The 18,323-nt window shown below is 36.9% G+C and overlaps 1 protein-coding gene across 8 annotated transcripts in view; it reads right to left on the bottom strand.

The window, feature by feature from the left end:
• The window catches only part of NEK10 (NIMA related kinase 10), a 309,256-nt gene that overhangs the window by 212,532 nt on the left and 78,401 nt on the right, over window positions 1-18,323 (bottom strand). For all 8 annotated transcript variants that reach the window (XM_067753539.1, XM_067753536.1, XM_067753535.1 and 5 more), the window contains 2 exons: window positions 16,620-16,741; window positions 16,374-16,476 (listed from right to left, as the gene is read on the bottom strand). In XM_067753539.1, coding sequence (XP_067609640.1) covers window positions 16,374-16,476; window positions 16,620-16,741 — 225 coding nt within the window. The remainder of the gene's footprint in view (window positions 1-16,373; window positions 16,477-16,619; window positions 16,742-18,323) is intronic.

Consider the following 18,323-nt stretch of genomic DNA (forward strand, 5'->3'; position numbering starts at 1 on the left):
CATCCACTATTCTGCCCTTTCCTTCTGCTTCAGTAAATGCAGAGGTAACCTTCAACTTTCATAGCAATGGAATTATCAGTAACATCCTGTCAGTGTAGGGCTGCACAGGGGATGAGAAGTGTTTCCCAGAAAGATGCTCAGAAAGTTTTCCTCAGAAAATCCCTGTCCCACTGGCACATCTGCCTCTGTAGATCATGCAGATTTCTAATCCCTACCCCCAAAACTTCCCTCTGACCTTCCTCCAAATGAAGTACAGCTGATATTTACAATATTATTTCTAATTCAACAAGTGAAAGTCTAATCAAGTCTAAAATGGAATTCCCTAAAATCCAGAAAATAGTTAACAAAATGGCAATAAGAACATACCTATCCATAATTACTTTAAATGTAAATGGAATAAATGCTCCAATCAAAAGACATAGAATGGCTGAATGGAAACAAAAACAAGACTCACGTATATGCTGCCTATAACAGACTCACTTCAGACCTAAAGACACACACAGACTGAAAGTGAGGGGATATAAAAAGATATTCCATGCAAGTGGAAATGAAAAAAAAAAGCAGAGGAAGCAATATTGATATTAGACAAAATAGACTTTAAAACAAAGATTTGTAACAAGAGACAAAGAAGGACATTACATAATGAGAAAAGGATCAATTCAACAAGAGAATATATACTTATGTATACATACGTATATACATACCCAACATAGGAGCACCTAAATATATAAAGCATATATTAGCAGACATAAAGGTAGAAATTGACAGTAACACAATAATAATGGGGGACTTTAACACCCCACTTACATCAGTGGACAGATCATCCATACATAAAATCAGTAAGGTCTTAATGACACATTATACCAGCAATCTGGTATAGATTAGATATATTAATCTGTATATTAATAGATATATACAAAACATTCCAACCAAAAAAAGCAGAATACACATTCTTTTCAAGTGCACATGGAATATTCTCCAGGATAGATCACGTGCTAGCCCACAAACCACGTCTCAATAAATTTAAGAAGATTGAAATCACATAATGCATCTTTTCTGACCACAATGGTATGAGACTAGACATCAACTACTAAAAAAGAAAAAAAAAAAACTGCAAAAAACACAAACACGTGGAGTCCAAACAATATGCTACTAAACATCTAATGGGTCAGTGAAAAATATCAAAGAGAAAAAAAAAAAAAAACCCTTGAGACAAATGAAAATGGAAACACAACAATCCAAAATCTATGAGATACAGCAAATGCAGTTCTAAAAGTAATACAAGTCTGTCTCAGAAAATAAGAAAAACCCTAAAACAAAATCTAATCTTACACCTAAAAGCACTAGGAAAAAAAACAACAAGTAAAACCCAAAGTTAGTAGAATGAAAAAAATATTACAGATCAGAGTGGAAATAAGTGAAATAGAGACTAAATACACAATACAAAAAAATCAATGAAATAAAGAGTTGGTTCTTTAAAAAGATAAACAAAATCGATAAACCTTTAGACAGACTCATCAAGAAAAAAGGGAGAGCGCCCAAATAAATAAAATCAGAAATGAAAGAGAAGTTACACCTGACACCACAGAAATAAAAGAACCATAAGAGATAACAATGAACAATTACATGTCAATAATATGGGTAACCTAAAAGAAATGGATAAATTTCTAGAAACATACAATCTCCCAAGACTAAACAAGAAATAGAAAATATGAACAGGCCAATTACCAGTAAGGAAATTGAATCAGTAATAATAATAATAAAAAAAACTCTGAACAAACCAAATTCCAGGACCAGACAGCTTCACAGGTGAATTCTATAAAATATTTAAAGAAGAATTAACACCTATCCTTTCCAAATTATTCCAAAAAATTAAAGAGGAAAAAAATACTTCTGAACTCATTCTATAAGGCCGGAATCAACCTGATACCAAAATCAGACAAATACATCACACACACACACAATTTACAGGTCAGTATCACTGATAAATATAGATGCAAAAATTTTCAACAAAACATTAACAAACTGAAGTGAACAATACGTTAAAAGGATCATACACTACGATCAAGTGGGATTTATCCCAGGGATGCAAGGATGGTTCAACATCCACAAATCAATCAATATCATACACCACATTAACAAACTGAAAAATAAAAATCATACGATCATCTTAATAGACACAGAAAAAGCTTCTGACAAAATTCAACATCCACTTATGATAACAACTCTCAACAAAGTGGGTACAGAGGGAACATACCTCAACATAATAAAGACCATATATGACCTTTATTTACTTTCATCATTTACTCAATGATGAAAAGTTGAAAGAAATTCCTCTAAGATCAGGAACAAGACAGGATGCCCACTCTTGCCACTTTTATTCAACATAGCATTGGAACTCCTAGCTATATCAATCAGACAAGAAAAAGAAATAAAAGGAAGCCAAATTGGAAAGGAAGAAGTAAAACTCACTGTTTGCAGGTGACATGATACTATATATACAAAATCCTAAAGATGCTACCAAAACTATTAGAACTAATAAATGAATTGAGTAAAGTGGCAGAATACAAAATTAATATACAAAAGTCCATTGCATGCTTTACATTAACAACAAACTATCAGAAACAGAAATTAAGAAAACAATTCCATTTACAATTGCATCAAAAAAGAATAAAATACATAGGAATACACCTAACCAAAGACCTAAAAGACTTGTACTCAGAAAACTATAATACACTGATGAAGAAAATTGAAGACGACACAAACAAATGGAAAGATACACCATGCTCATGTACTGGAAGAATTAATATTGCTAAAATGACCATATTACCCAAGGACATCTACAGAGTCAATCCAATCCCTGTCAAAATACCAAAGCCATTTTTCACAGAACTAGAACAAATAATTCTAATTTCTATGGAAATTAGACCCTGAATAGCCAAGGTATCTTGAGAAAAAAAGGACAAAGCTGGAGGTATCATGCTCCCTGATTTCAAACTATCCTACAAAACTACAGCTATCAAAACAGTATGGTACTGACACAAAAACAAACACATAAGTGAATGAAACAGAATAGAGAGCCCAGAAATAAACTCATGCTTATGTGGTGAATTAATCTATGACAAAGGTAAGATTATAAAATGGGGCAAAGACAGCCTCTTCAATAAATGGTGTTGGGAAAGCTGAACAGCTACATGCAAAAGAATCAAACTGGACTACTTTCTCACACCATGCAAAAAAATAAATTCAAGATGGATTAAAGACTTAAATGAAACCATAAATTTCCTCGGAGAAAACAGGCATTGTTTGGCATTGAAATTGGTCTTAGGATTTCTTTTATATGTCTCCTCAAACAAGGGAAATAAAAAAGCAAAGATAAACAAATTGAACTACATCAAACTAAAAATCTTTTGCACAGCTATAGGAGATACCAAGAAAATGAAAAGGCTGCCCACTGAATGGGAGAAGATATTTGCAAATGACATATAAATATATAAACAGCCATACAACTCAACATAAAAAAGAAAACTGATTAGAAAATGGGCAGAGGACCTGAACAGACATTTTCCCAAAGAAGACATACAGCTGGCCAACAGACACATGAAAAAATGCTCAACATCACTAATCATCCGGGAAATGCTAACCCAAAACACAGTAAGATATCACCTCATACCTGTCAGAATGGCTATTATCAAAAAGACCACAAATAACAAATGTTGGATGTAGAGAAAAGGGACCCCTTGTGTACTATTGATAGGATTGTAAATTAGTACTGCCACTATGGAAACAGTATGGAGGTTCCTCAAAAAATTAAGAATAGAACTATGATACAATCTAGCAATTTCACTTCTGAATATTACCCAAAGAAAAAAAAACACTAACTCAAAAATATATACGCACCCTTATGTTCACTGAAGCATTGTTTACAATAGCCAAGATATGAAAGCAACCTAAGTGCTCATCAAGAGATGAATGGATAAAGACGGTGTGATATATATATATATATATATATATATATATATATATATATATATATATATATATATATATAAATACACACACACACAGTAGAATATTACTCAGCCTTAGAGGGCATTATGCTTAGTGAAGTAAGTCAGACAAAGACAAATACCATAGGATTGTACTTATATATGGAATCTAAAAATCAAAACAAACAAAACAAATGATAACAAACACATAGATAAAGAGAACAAATGTATATGGCCTGCCACTGTTTGTGGCATGATTCAAGAATCTAAAAGGCTCCAATGCCTTCATTACACTTAGGAGGGTGGGCAGACTGATCAGAAAATCAGATGTGTAGTACCATACATTGCTGAATTAGTCTCTGTAAAAACAGACACTCCCACCTACTCTCAATGCTGCTTCAGAGAACACACTTCGGGAAATCTCCCAGAATAAAAATAATGTGTCCAGAGCACATCAGATTCTACTTCTTATATTAAACATTTTCTCAAAGAACTAAATTATATCCCAATATGCCCATATGAAAACACACACTAAAATAATCTCTACTTTATTATCTTTCATCTTTAGTGCTTTTATATGGACATATAAATCCAAAACTTCTGATTAACCCAACATTGGAAAGTCTTTATTTCTAAGTTTTTCCTAAAGTGGTAAAGATTTGGTGCCTCCATATTCTCTCACCCAGCCTATTGTCTCACCAGAAGAGACTAACCACCAGCGTTAGGAACTCACCCTGCTGTGACTTTCTCCCGATTACTATTCTCATCTTTTCCTCAATGCAACTGCTATTCAAATCTCAGAATTGCAGAATGACCCACTAATGGTCATAAAATCAATAATCTTAAAATTTTTTTAGAAGTTGGATTTGACTGAATTTGCTTCAATACTTCTTCATGGCAATATAAGGAAACTGTGGTGGACTTGACAGAAAACATTCTTGTTTTTTAGTAACATGAGGGCGACATGAGAGAAATTCCAGAAATTCTGTGGCTACCCTTCCAACAACAGATGCTATGAGGGTATGCAATACAAGTGACTCAATATTCTGTAGACCTTTGAGAGCACTCAAGTTCTGTGTCAGCTCAAACTCGTATAGACACTAAATCTGATTAATAGGAAATAAACCACAGAACAGGCTCAAAACAAGAAGTTAGGTCAAGAGACCTAACTAATTCATTTTTCCTCTAATGACACAGATTTCTCAGCCACAGTTGAGTCAACCAACAATAATTAAAATCCTCTAATCCTTTAGAAACATTTAAAATGCCAGGGATTCTTCAATATCAAGACAGGTCTAATTTGATTTCTCAAATTTTGGTGGCATTCAGAAAGTAAAATCTTTCCTTTAGATAACTTTGGGTTACACTGTTTGCTGAGATGATAGTGGGAACTGCTTGTATCTTTCCCCATTTATGGACCTGCTTTCCACCTTAATCCCCAATTCCTCTTGCATTAAAGCACTCTGCTTAGGCGATCTTGGCTATCATATCAAGATCTCAAAATTCATTCATTCACTTGTTCATTCATTCTTCTAACTATTTATTCAACAAATATTTATTAAATGCTTTGAGAGGAACAAAGTCAAGGAAATTGGTTTCCCTTACCTCAAGGAGGGATTGGCAATAAACCAATGTCTTATGTGCAATGAGCGAGGCCAGGCCAGTGTACTAAGGGAGCCCAGACTCGGAACCTATTGGATGTGGACATCCAAGATGCCACCTGGAGGAGTGGCATTAGAAGTGAGTAGCAGCAGGGCATTCTGGACAGAGAGAGTAACACTTTGGAAGCCACAGAGCAATACAACCACAGACTGGTCTATTCAGGAAACAGAAATCTGTCACATGAGTCCAGAGCAAAAGGCAAGGAGAGATCAGGAGGAAAGGGCCTTGGGTGCCCTAGGGAATCTAAACTCTATCTTAAATGTCATGGGGAGCTACTTGAAGAATTTTAACCAGGAAAAGGCTATAATCGCATTTCTAACTTAGCATGTTAGAAATCTCACACCTTAAATTTCCTCACCTAATTCTCTGTCAATGGTGTCACAATCTTCATAAACTCAGACTCTTTCTCAACTGTTGTCACACCTCATTAACTGGCTAGCAACCTTTTTAACTCTGGGTCCCAAATAACTGCTGAGTATAATCCTTCTGCCATAACCTTTTCTTCTGCTGCCATGGGTAAAACTTACACGTCTTTACGGAAAATTGCAAGAGCTTTAGCGGCAAATACCACAGACTAGCTCTCCAAAAGCCATTGACCACCCCCACCTCCCTTTCCCATCTCCAGCTGTACAGCCTGGGAGCTCACCTAGAGAGTCTCCCTTACAGTCAGGGGTGGTTGCATGAGTTCGCTTTGGCCAAAATAATGTAATAAGTCTAACAGGAATCCCTGTGAAAGACCCCTGTAAAAGATTTTCTTCTATGATAAAAGGAGTAGCTATTCAAAAAGAAGAATCTGATTTTTCACCCTAACTGCCACCCTGATTCCTGTCTTTGGATTTGGTAATAATGCCTGGAGCTCTGGCCAATCTGCTGAAGAAAATGGAGAGAAAGAACAGAAAAACCTAGATTGTAGCTGACCTCCTTGAGCTACTGAACCAGTCCTGGCACATCTCACCTCCACTTCCTTTGTTATGAGATAACTACGTGTCCTCGTGTATTAAACCATTGGCATCCTGGCTTTTTGCACCCAAATATATCCAAACCGATCCACCTCCTATACTGGGGATCTGTCTCCAGTTGTTCTCCACGGTGCCCCCTCACCTGCCATCACAATGATCTCTCCATCCCAAATCTGATCACATAGTTTTCAGTCTGAAATCTTGAAGCTAAATCTCTGAACAGATGTCAGAGTCCCAGCTCTCACCCACCAAAGCCTCTACTGAGCATCTTGCTAGCCCCTCGGCACGCTGTACTGATTTGGGTCTCTAATCCTTTGCATTTGCTGTACCCCTACCTGAAACGCTGTTACCTGTCCTGCCCAGCTCCTCACCAGAAGGCTCCCCCAGGCGGAATTAGTCACATTTTCTCCTGTGCGTGATAGTTGTGGAAGACTATATAACTGCTCACCCACATTCTTTCTGGGGGAGGAACATATCCTCACCCTGGTGAACTTGGCTGGCTTTGACCAATGAATTCTGAGCAGAAGTAATATCTGAAACTTTAGGGCAGAGCTTTGAGAGCTGAGGTATGGTTTGCCATGCTCTCTCTTCCCTACCTCTGATGTGGAAGCAGGTATGGAGGTCTTCAGCCAGCCTGATCTCTGAGCACAGCTCCCTTACTGACCTACAATGCTCATGTATTATGAACAAGACAGAGACCTTGCTGTTTTAAGCCATGGTGGACAGAGTTTTTCTATAATGGGGCAGATGATAAATATTTAAGCTGTTGGGGCCATATATGGTAACTGCCATATATTCTTCCTTTTAACACCATTTAAAAATGTAAAACCCTCTTAACTCACAGGACGTAAGAAGACAGGCCACAGCTGGATTTGTCCCACAGGCTGTAGTTTGCCACTGTTTTAAGCTGCTGAGACTTTCACATTACTTATTACTACAGCATAACATGTCCCATCCTAATATATTTTGCATAGACAATACTCTAGGCTTTATCATCCTGTAATACAACTATAAGCTCCATGAAGATAGTGATCATGTCTGGAATGCTTGCCTTGTTCGCCACAGGATACGGCAGCTCAGAAAATAATTGCTGAGTGAAGAACTGAAAGTCCTTCCCATAAGACTCAGGGGACAGAGACCATGGCTTTCATCTTCTACCCACCCCCACATGTCTAGCATACAATGGCATTTGATGAGCATTTGAGCCTTTGATAAATGTTCCATTGACTTGAGTATGCCCTTGTTATTACCAGTAGCAACAGCCACATGTCATTGGAGAAACATCTAGAAATATGCACGGCCTGTTTGGTTGCAGGATGAACATGTGACCTCCTGAGTCATGCGCCAAAGCCCATGTCTGAAATCTATTACCTATAGCTTAATGAGTTTTGTTTTTTCCTTTTTCTTCCTTTTATATTTGGGAGCAGGGAAGAAAAGGGGGCATGCAGGTTTTACATTAAAATGTGTATTTGAAAAGCCAAGAAATGTGAAATGGTGGGTTCAGAGCCAAGTTCCCTTTCAGCAGATTCTCTCCTACTTGGCAGCAGGCAGCTGGCAGCATTTAGGGCCAACTTTGTGCTTCACCTGGTGTGCCCCTGAGTCAGGGTCTGCTCCCTTGTGTGGCCTCCAAGTCTGTAAATATACTCAGGGGCGAGATCTGGGCATGTTTCATGGCCCAAATCATTGAAAAATCCAATCTTTTAAATGTAAACATATTTAGACATTAAATTAGATACCATTTGTAAAACTACACATACCCAAATATGTTATTACTTTCTTCTGCCTCATGAAGGCAAACTCCACTTGCTATATAAATAATTGCAAACCAAGCTCAATCTTAAATCATCTCATTCACCTACATTGAGAAAAAAGAGGAGAAGAAGGCAATTTTAGTTTTTCTACAACTCTTTTTTCTGGTCATATTTTCAATATATTTTGTCTCATGCATCTTAAACATCACTTGGTAATTCTGTGCTTCTTTTCTGGGAGTAAATAAACCTAGCAAAAGAAAAGAGAAAAATAAAATACGACACAGTTGTCCCTCTTTTGAGATATGCTTTCACGTGTGTACCACGGCCTATTTTTATAGGCTTTATGAATTGCAACTTTATTTAAACCTCTCAAATTATGGGAATTTTATACATTTGGTTTCAAATTAATGCCGTAAGATTTTAATTTAACGATAACCCTTCTTAGAAACAAGAGTCTCTAATGTCCATATTTATATCAATAGTGATAAACACTGAAAAACATATTTCATCACTATATTTTATTTTAAATATTTTTAAATAGTGATGTCAGTTCTCTATGGATTATCTTCATAGTCATAAAATCATTTTATACTCATTGAAAATAATGGCAGCCCATTCATGTCCTGCAAATAATTACTTTAGTGGAGAGAAACTGAACTAGGATAAAATTCTGTTCTGAGATTTATCACTGCTTCTTTATTTGAAACTAGAAAAATATTGCCTCACTTAAAGCTAAAAAGTCTAAAAAATTGAAAATAATTTTTAAATTAATAACACTTAAGTATAAGCCTAATAAATAGTAATAAGAATAAGGTTAGGCAGACTTGCAATGAGGGGCAGGACAAAGAAAAAAAATTAAGGTTTTATTATTTTTGTAAAACAAAGTAACTTTTTCTAGGGAATCCTTTACAATTTGAGTGTGAGTAAAGTATAAGTATATTTATTAAAGTTATAGAGTAAACAAGGGAAGTGGGGTATTTTGTTAAGTTCAATGTGTGGACTTAATAATGTAACTAGCCTGCCCATTTTGGGTTAAAGGATGGACTGACTTATGTGTTTATCTCTTCTAGCTCTCAAAACCTTGCTAAAGTGAAGGGAAAGGAATTTTCCTTGAAAAGATACCCACAGGGACAATGAGATGTGACAACAGAGGATGATATATTCCAATGAATTTTTGGAAGATGGGAAGTAGAGGAAGGATGGTACACAGCAGGCGTCCTAACCCATGTGCCTGAGAATAGAAAGGCCAAAAGGGTGCTGCCCAAGGCAGAAGTGAAGTACAAATCAAGTCCCCAGGAATTAAAATCAAGTCCCCAGGTTCTGTCCCATACTCACACATGGTGCTACCAGTAAATTGAGTTCTCTTTGTCACTAGAAGAAAAATAGACATTTTGCAAAGAAGCTGAACCAGAAAAGCACCAAGCAGAGTGAGGCTGAACTCATGGGCATTCAGTGAAAATCTATCAACTAAACGTTGCTCCCTGAGACCTCTTCATCCACACTGCTCCCAGAATGACAGCAGACAGAAGAACATCATCTCAGGCAAGATATTGGGAGTGCATTATCTGGAAAAAGTTTAAGCAATGACATTGGGGGTCTCCTAAGGAAATTTTTCACTGTGCTCTAAAGTCCACCAGATGACACCCTTAACTGGAACACACAGCCTTTTTAATATGTTTCTCATAAGTATTAAGGGCCAGCTTAGATCAACAGACATTTGAGGAAAATCTCCAACAGGAAATAGAGAGCACATGAACCAGGGAAAAAAAAAACCAAAGATGGATCCAAAAGATACAGAAACAATTCAGGGTGTGGAAGAGAAAAGTCTATATTATACTGAGAGAGAATAAAATCAAGATTCCATGAAAATGGAATAAGGAACAAGATGAAATTTGAGGGGATTAAAAATATATTAATCAAAATTAAATATTCAATATAATCACTAAAAAATAAAGTTATAGAAATAACTATAAAGTACAAAGAGCTGAAAACTAAGAGAACAATTATTTTAAAAATTAGACTACAGCAAGTCCCCGACATACAAATGAGTCCTGTTCTGAAGTGCATTCATAAGTCCAATTCGTTCGTAAGTCCAACAAAGTTAGCCTAGGTATCCAACTAACACAATTGACTATATAGTACTGTACTGTAATAGGTTTATAATACTTTTCACACAAATAATACATAAAAAACAAACACAAAAAATAAAGGAAACATTTTTAATCTTACAGTACAGTACCTTGAAAAGTGCAGTACAACAGCTGGCATATAGGGGCTGGCACCAAGTGACCAGGCAAGAAGAGATACTGACTGGAGGAGGGAGAGGAGGTGGGAGATGGTAGAGCTGAAGGGTCATCAGCAATAAGAGATGGAGGGCAAGCTGCAATTTTACTCACACCTGACATTGGTGGAATGCACGTTCACATCTTTGAAAGTTCACAACTTGAAGGTTCGTACGTAAGGGACTTATGTATTTAGAATATACAACATCTAAGAATAATAGGAATTCTAGAAGAGGAAACACAGAAAGCAGATGGAAGAAAAGTAGTGAAAAAACAGTGCGGGAAAATTTCCCAGGAGTGAAGTTTTAAGTCTCCAGATTGAAGAGCAGACCTAGTTTCAGACACACTGAATGAAAAGAGACCCACCCAAAGCAGTGGATAAAGTGAGCATCCTAAAAGTTTCCAGAGACATAAAACAACTCATGTATCAAGCAACAGGAATTAGAATACCATTGGATTTTCTAACAGCAAAATGGGATACTAGGAGACTGGAGTAATGCCTTCAAAATTTGGAAGGATAATCATGTTCTTCTGAGAATATTACACCTAGCCAAACTAACAACCAAATATGAGGGTCCCTCAAAAATATTTTGTGACATATAAGCATCTAAAAATTAAAACTTCCAGTGGTGTTGGGAAAACTGGACAGCCACATGCAAAAGAATGAAACTGGACTGCTATCTTATACCATACACAAAAGTTAAGTCAAAATGGATTAAAGACTTGAATGTAAGACCCAAAACCATAAAACTCCTAGAAGAAAACATAGGCTCCTTGACATTGATCTTGGCAATGATTTTTAGAATTGACACCCAAAGCAAAGCAACTAAAGCAAAAATACACAAGTGGGACTTCATCAAACTAAAAACCTTCTGCACAGGAAAGAAAACCATTAACAAAATAAAAAGGCAAGCTACTGAATGGGAGAAAAGATTTGCAAATCACATCCAATACAGGGTCAATGCTGAAAATATATAAAGAACTCATACAACTCTGTAGCAAAAACAAAAAAATCCCAAAAACAGTCTGATTGAAAAATGGGCAGATCTGAATAGATATTTTCCCAAAGAAGACATATGATGGCCAACAGGTACATGATAAGATGTTCAATATTCCTAATCATCAAGGAAATACGAATCACAACCACATGAGATATATCACTTCACACCTGTTAGAATGGCTATCATCAAAAAGGCAAAAAAAAAAAAAAAAAAAACAAGCATTGGTGAGGATGTGAAGGAAAGGGAACCCTTGTGCACTGTTGGTAGGAATGTAAATTCGTGCAACCACCTTGGAAAACCTATGGAGGTTCCTAAAAATATTAACAATAAAACTATCATAGATCTAGCAATTCCACTTCTGGGTATTTATCCAAAGAAAACAAAAATATTAATTTGAAAAGAGTTAATTGCAGCATTACTTAAAATAGCCAAGATATGGAAGCAACCTAAGAGCTATCATAAATGAGCGAATAAAGAAAATGTATGTGTATATATGTATCTATATCTACATATATTTACTCATATGTATATATGCATTATACACATACATATATATACATGTATACACATACATACCTACATATATGATTCAGCCATAAAAAAGAATGAAATCTTGCCACTTGCAGTAACATGGATGGACCCTGAAGGCATTATACTAAGTGAAATAAGTCAAAGACATACTGCATAATCTCACTTATATGTGGACGGTAAAAACCAAACAAACAACCCCCCCAAAAAAAACAATGGAGGCACTTCTCACACACTCCAGTTGTGGCAGCCCTATTCCTCCCTGGCCTGAGTGAGCAAGTGTGCTCCAATCAGCTGCTGCTTTCATTCTCTCTTGCCTGGGCAGGGAACAGATGCCTGAGGGCAGCCCACATGCAGAGGTGAGGCCAAAACCAAAGCTGAGCCCCAGGGGCGGTGCGAATAAGGAAGAGGAATGGAAATCTCTCTGTGCAGCTGCACAAGCTGTGGATTAAATCCTCATGATCAGCTTGGTAAACCCTGTGTCTATGGAATATCTAAGGGACAACGAGTGCTCCCACAACTGAGACCAGTCTAGCTCTAGCAGCTGTGGACTTTGGGGGCAAGTACACATAGGAGTCGGGCCAAGTCAGAGGCTGAGCTGGCCCCACAGTGCCCATAGCGGGTCCAGAGACCTACCTAGAGGTATTGGAAGGCCTCCTGGGGAGGTGGGGTTGGCTGTGGCTCATGGTGGGGGCAAGGACACTAACAGCTGAGGCCCCAGGAAAGTATTATTATTACTGTTATTTTTTGTTTTGTTCTGTTGTTGTTATTGTTTTTATTTATTTTTTCTTTTCTTTATAAACATTTTTTAATATATTTTTTATTTTTCTACTTCTACTTTACTTTTTGTTATTTTGTGTTTTTTCTTGTTTTTGTTTTGTTTTTAGATATAAACATTTTTGATCATTTTTGTGTGCTTTACATTTTCTTTGCTTTTTTTTTTTTAGTTTGCTTTCTGCTTTTGTTTTGCTTTTTGTTTTTGTTAGTTTTGTTTTTATTGTTCGTTTTCACTTTGGGGTTGTGTTGTTTGTTTGTTTTCTTGATTTTAGTTTTCTCTTTTTTTTCCTCTTTGTTTTTATCATTTGTCTTGTGTTTTGTTTGTCTGTCTTCTTTTCCTTTTTTTTTCCTTCTTTTTTTTTTTTGCGGTACGCGGGCCTCTCACTGTTGTGGCCTCTCCCGTTGCGGACCACAGGCTCCGGACGCGCAAGCTCAGCGGCCATAGCTCACGGGCCCAGCCGCTCTGCGGCATGTGGGATCTTCCCGGACTGGGGCACAAACCCGTGTCCCTTGCATCAGCAGGCGTACTCTCAACCACTGCGCCACCAGGGAAGCCCTCCTTTTTTTTTTTTTTTTGCTGTGCCACTTGCCCTGTGGGGTCTTGGTTCCCTGGCCATGGGTCAGGCCTGAGCCTCTGGGGTGGGAGTCCAGGACACTGGAGCACCAGAGAATTCCAGGCCCCAGGGAATATTAATTAACATGAGCTCTCCTGGAGGTCTCCATCTAGATACCAAGACCCAGCTCCACCCAACTGCTTGTAGGCTCCAGTGTATACAAATATCAAATCATTATGCTGTTCACCTGAAAATAATATAATGTTATATGTCACTTATACCTCAAAAATTTCTAAATAAGAAAATTTTTTAAAGTAAAAATTATAACTTCCAAAGCACTTTTTCCTCGGAAAGTACTAGAAGATACACTTTGGCAAAATAGGGGAGTTAGAAAAGAAAGAGAAAGAGACAGGATGTAGGAAATAGAGACTCTGATCAGAAAAGGAGCATGGGAATTCCCTGGTGGTCTAGTGGTTAGGATTTGGTGCTTTCACTGCGGTAGCCCAGGTTCAATCCCTGGTCAGGGAACTGAGATTCCACAAGCCACACAGTGTGGCCAAATTAAAAAAAAAAAAAAAGGAGCATGAAAGTTCCAGGACAATGGCTGTGCAGCAGACCTAAAGTCAAACCCGGTCTACATTACAGCAAAGAGGTGTAGGAAATGGGTGTCCAGGAAAAAAAAAAACTGAGAGTAACTGTCATGTTTGACCATGTGGAAATAGTACAGAGAGGGCTTTTATAATCCTTTTAGAAGATTTGTGAAGAAGAAATAAAAGGTACACAGAAAACTAGGAAAATAAACAGGAAGGCAATTATTAACTCTAGAAAAAACAAAAGGTCTATAAGGAAGGAGAGGTAATCAACATTGAACAATAATTACACAGTAGTAATAATGTAAATACTGAATGCTGATTTAACCCCAAATTGTGCTATAAGTGTATTGCAGGGTGGCAGATGGGGACAAAGAAAAAATAAGAAAATTGAATCTTCAACTATCACAATGGAAAGCCAGATACCAGAAGAAAGAGCTAAAAAGACTGAAAAGTGATTGTTTTAGGGAAATGGAACTGGGGGTTGCAAAGAGGTAGGCTTTTCTTTATAAGATTTTTAGCACTATTTTATTTTGTAAACCATTTTTATGTGTGCTACTGGTTAAAGAAAATAAATATAAAAATTACTTAAAATAAGTTTAGAAAGAAAATAAATCAGGCTACTACAATAAAAGATTAATCTCAATGTATTTAAATGTAACCAAAGGAAATGACTGCAGCTAATCTTAGTAAGAAAATGGAATGTGGGGTTGGCTATTACTCAGAAAATATGACCTGAATAGTCATCTTAGAAGGATTAAACAGATCTATTAAACTATTAAACAAATCTATTTAATACTATTTAAAATTATATATACTGTTTGCTATGAAATTCAAATACACAATTTATAATAATCCTTATTAACTTATAAATTAAAATATCTACAAGCATATAAATAGTATTAAGGAAACACAAGTGTAATTTATAAAAAGTAAAAAGCTTATGATGAACAAAATTATGATTAACTTCTAATGATTAAGCAAATGTGTATCTGAGATGAAGAGTCACAATTATTTGGTCTCATCTCACATTTCACAAAGCACTGGCTTGAAATATTTCCAAGTAACTTTGCACTGAAGGTTATCAATAAAACTTCTGTTTTAGGATATTTTTTATTTTTTAAACTGATATAACATGTTCTACTCTAAAAAATCTGGGCAGTGAATCTAATCGTTGTTACTGAGCATGTGGTTATGGGTAAATGTGTACATTTGGAATTGCCTTCATGAGGAATCAGATTCTTCCAAAACTAAGAGACCCAGCTTTAAAATGTTGTCAAATGTCTTTCACATCAATAAAATTTAGGGCAGTGGCCTCCAAAGCTGGGTGCCTAAGGCAATCCACTGGTGGGTGGGGGTGGGGTGAAAAATATCAACACCCCATTTTGAATTTTAATGTACCCCTTTATAGTTTATTTCTGTTGACTGTATGTACTATAGAATAATTATACAGTGATATGTGTACAGAATTCATAAATAAGCATACATATTGATATACTGGAGTGTATTATCAAAAGAATTTACTAATGGAATTTCATGATCACAAATATTTGCAGACCACTGATTTAGAGATGTCTCCCTACTTACAGTTGGCAAACGATTAATAGTCCATGGGAGTAACTTAAGTGTTCGTGAGTGAAGAGGGCAGGAGAAAGCTAATATATCGCTCTAAGCTAAAAAGTTCATTTTAACTTATGATTAAGAATTAGACAACTTACCTGCTACAGTTGAAAATATTGTGATAAAAAGTGAAAATGTTGAAGTATACAAAAGGCTGGATTTTTTACAGCCCTTGATATGTACATTTGTTACCCATATGTCACAGACTATATTAAAATAGTCCAACAATGTGCTCATGTGATGGTTCTAAAAGGCTTTGTTGATGAAGAAGTGTTCTACAGAAAGGAAAAAAACCTAGAAACCATTGATTTAGGAATTAAATGCCCAAGCAACCTAAGAGTATTTTATTCTCTCATATAGGCAAAATACAACTCAGTCATCAAGAACTACACTAGTCACTGTCCAATACAGTACCCACTAGTCACATAGGGATATTTAAATTAAATAAAATTTGATATAATTTAAAATTCATATCCTCAGGCACATAGGCTATCAGACACGTTTCAAGTGCCTGATAGCCACATGTGGCCAGTGGCTGCCATACCAGACAGTGCAGACAGAGAACACGCCATTCAGTGCAGAAAGTTCTATCGAACAACTCTGCCCTAGAATAATATTCAGGGACTCTCAAGTTGAAAAATTTCAGATTTTTATACTTACTAACTGTTACTCTGTCCTTATCCCCCAACATAATGTTGTTTGGCGTCAGGTCTCTATGGATGATCCTCTTCTCCTTGTGTAAGTACCGAAGAGCTAGGCACAGCTTCAAACAGCAAAGAACAAACAAATGTTATTTCCCCTATATATACAGATAAGACAGCCACTCATGATCACTACACACAATTCTAGGAAATCAGCTCAGAAGTTTACTGTTTCATAGAAAAAGTTAATGAAGATAAAAGATACCTGTATAAATATTTTCCATAGTCTCTCTTCAGCAAAATGATGTTGTTTTTCCTTCAAAGAACTGAAATGTTCTCCAAGAGGGGCCCCTTCTATAAGCTCCATAACTATATACAACCTATCATCTATATAAAAAACAAGAAAAGGTAATAGAAATAAATTCAATATAGACATTTTGAAAAAACTTATGCATTAGAATCCAAGTTTCCCAATGGGTGTTCAGGGCACAACACAAAAGAGTTAGAGACATGGACCCAATCAGCTCTGGAGGGGCTGGGGGCGAGGGGGTCTTGGGGACAATCGGAGCCCAGCAACAGTCTCTTTCAGCTACAGGCAACCTCCTAGCATAAGTTTACGCTGGCAAACTTTATCATTTTCTATGTACACCAGGATGTGGAAGGGTTGAGAGGCACCAAAGAGAGCAAGTAAATGATCCCAAATCATGGAGGATTCCCTGAAGAACAGGTAAACCCAGCTTTCCTCTCAATGGTCTAAAATTTACCTTTAAATCAAGCCAGACATTCAGACATTAAACTGCACTGTTCTTCAGTCTCGTAGATTTACCTTACAGTATTTTACAATGAAATCATACCGTGGTTTAGCAATGACCCCACTGGATATACCACCCATGATGGAAATTTCTGTGATGCCAGCTCAAGAGCTGAGAAAGCTGGCCTCCTCCAGATTTCAGCTCATGGATCCCAGGAACCTCGCATAACTGACTGGGTTTGTCTCTTTGCTTTGGATGCCAAGAAACAGAAGTAAATTCTACTTTCTCCTCCAAAGTCAATATGTAACTATTAACAACAGTATGTGATATGTATCTTTTGTAATGTTTTGGATGTATGTAAAATATGTATATATACAACATTTACAGAAATGAAGCCACACCATGCATATTCTGCAACTTATACCTTTTTCATTCAACATTCTTATATGTTCGTCAGTACACACAGACCCACGCCATTCTTTCTGTTGGTTACATAGTATTCCACAATACAGATGTATCATAATTTATTTAATCATTCTCCTAAAGATTGACATTTATATTGTTTCCAATTCTTCATAATCCCAAGAAATATTTACTGTATGTACTAATCTTGCCCCTAACATTAATTTTCTCACCTTTTATTTCCTTTTATCATGATTTCTTAATCTATTTTATCTTATGCTTTTTTTTTTTTTTCGGTATGCGGGCCTCTCACTGTTGTGGCCTCTCCCGTTGCGGAGCACAGGCTCCGGACGCGCAGGCTCAGCGGCCATGGCCCACGGGCCCAGCCGCTCCGCGGCAGGTGGGATCTTCCCGGATTGGGGCACGAACCCGTGTCCCCTGCATCGGCAGGCGGACTCTCAACCACTGCGCCACGAGGGAAGCCCTATCTTATGTATTTTTAAGCCACTGCCAATTCTTTTTGGGAGAAGTCAGGTTATTTTGTTTTTAAATTAAGACAAGTTATGTCACTTCAGTACAAGTCAGAAGCTAATCTAGATCTCTTTATGATGGGATATGCACTAAATTATGGGAAATTATTCTAATATCAAGAACAAATGGCCAAGGGGGCAGGATGTACTGAGGAGTTTCAGCACTGAGTTCCTCTGAGTCAACCAGAGGAAGGGAGATGGGTAAAATCATAACATGGCAAAGTACACAACAGGTTTGCATAACAATAGCACTGATAAAGAGGCAGCAAGGAAGCCCCTTTAAAG

The sequence above is a fragment of the Pseudorca crassidens genome, chromosome 10 (assembly GCF_039906515.1).
Source record: "Pseudorca crassidens isolate mPseCra1 chromosome 10, mPseCra1.hap1, whole genome shotgun sequence".
NCBI lineage: Eukaryota > Metazoa > Chordata > Mammalia > Artiodactyla > Delphinidae > Pseudorca > Pseudorca crassidens.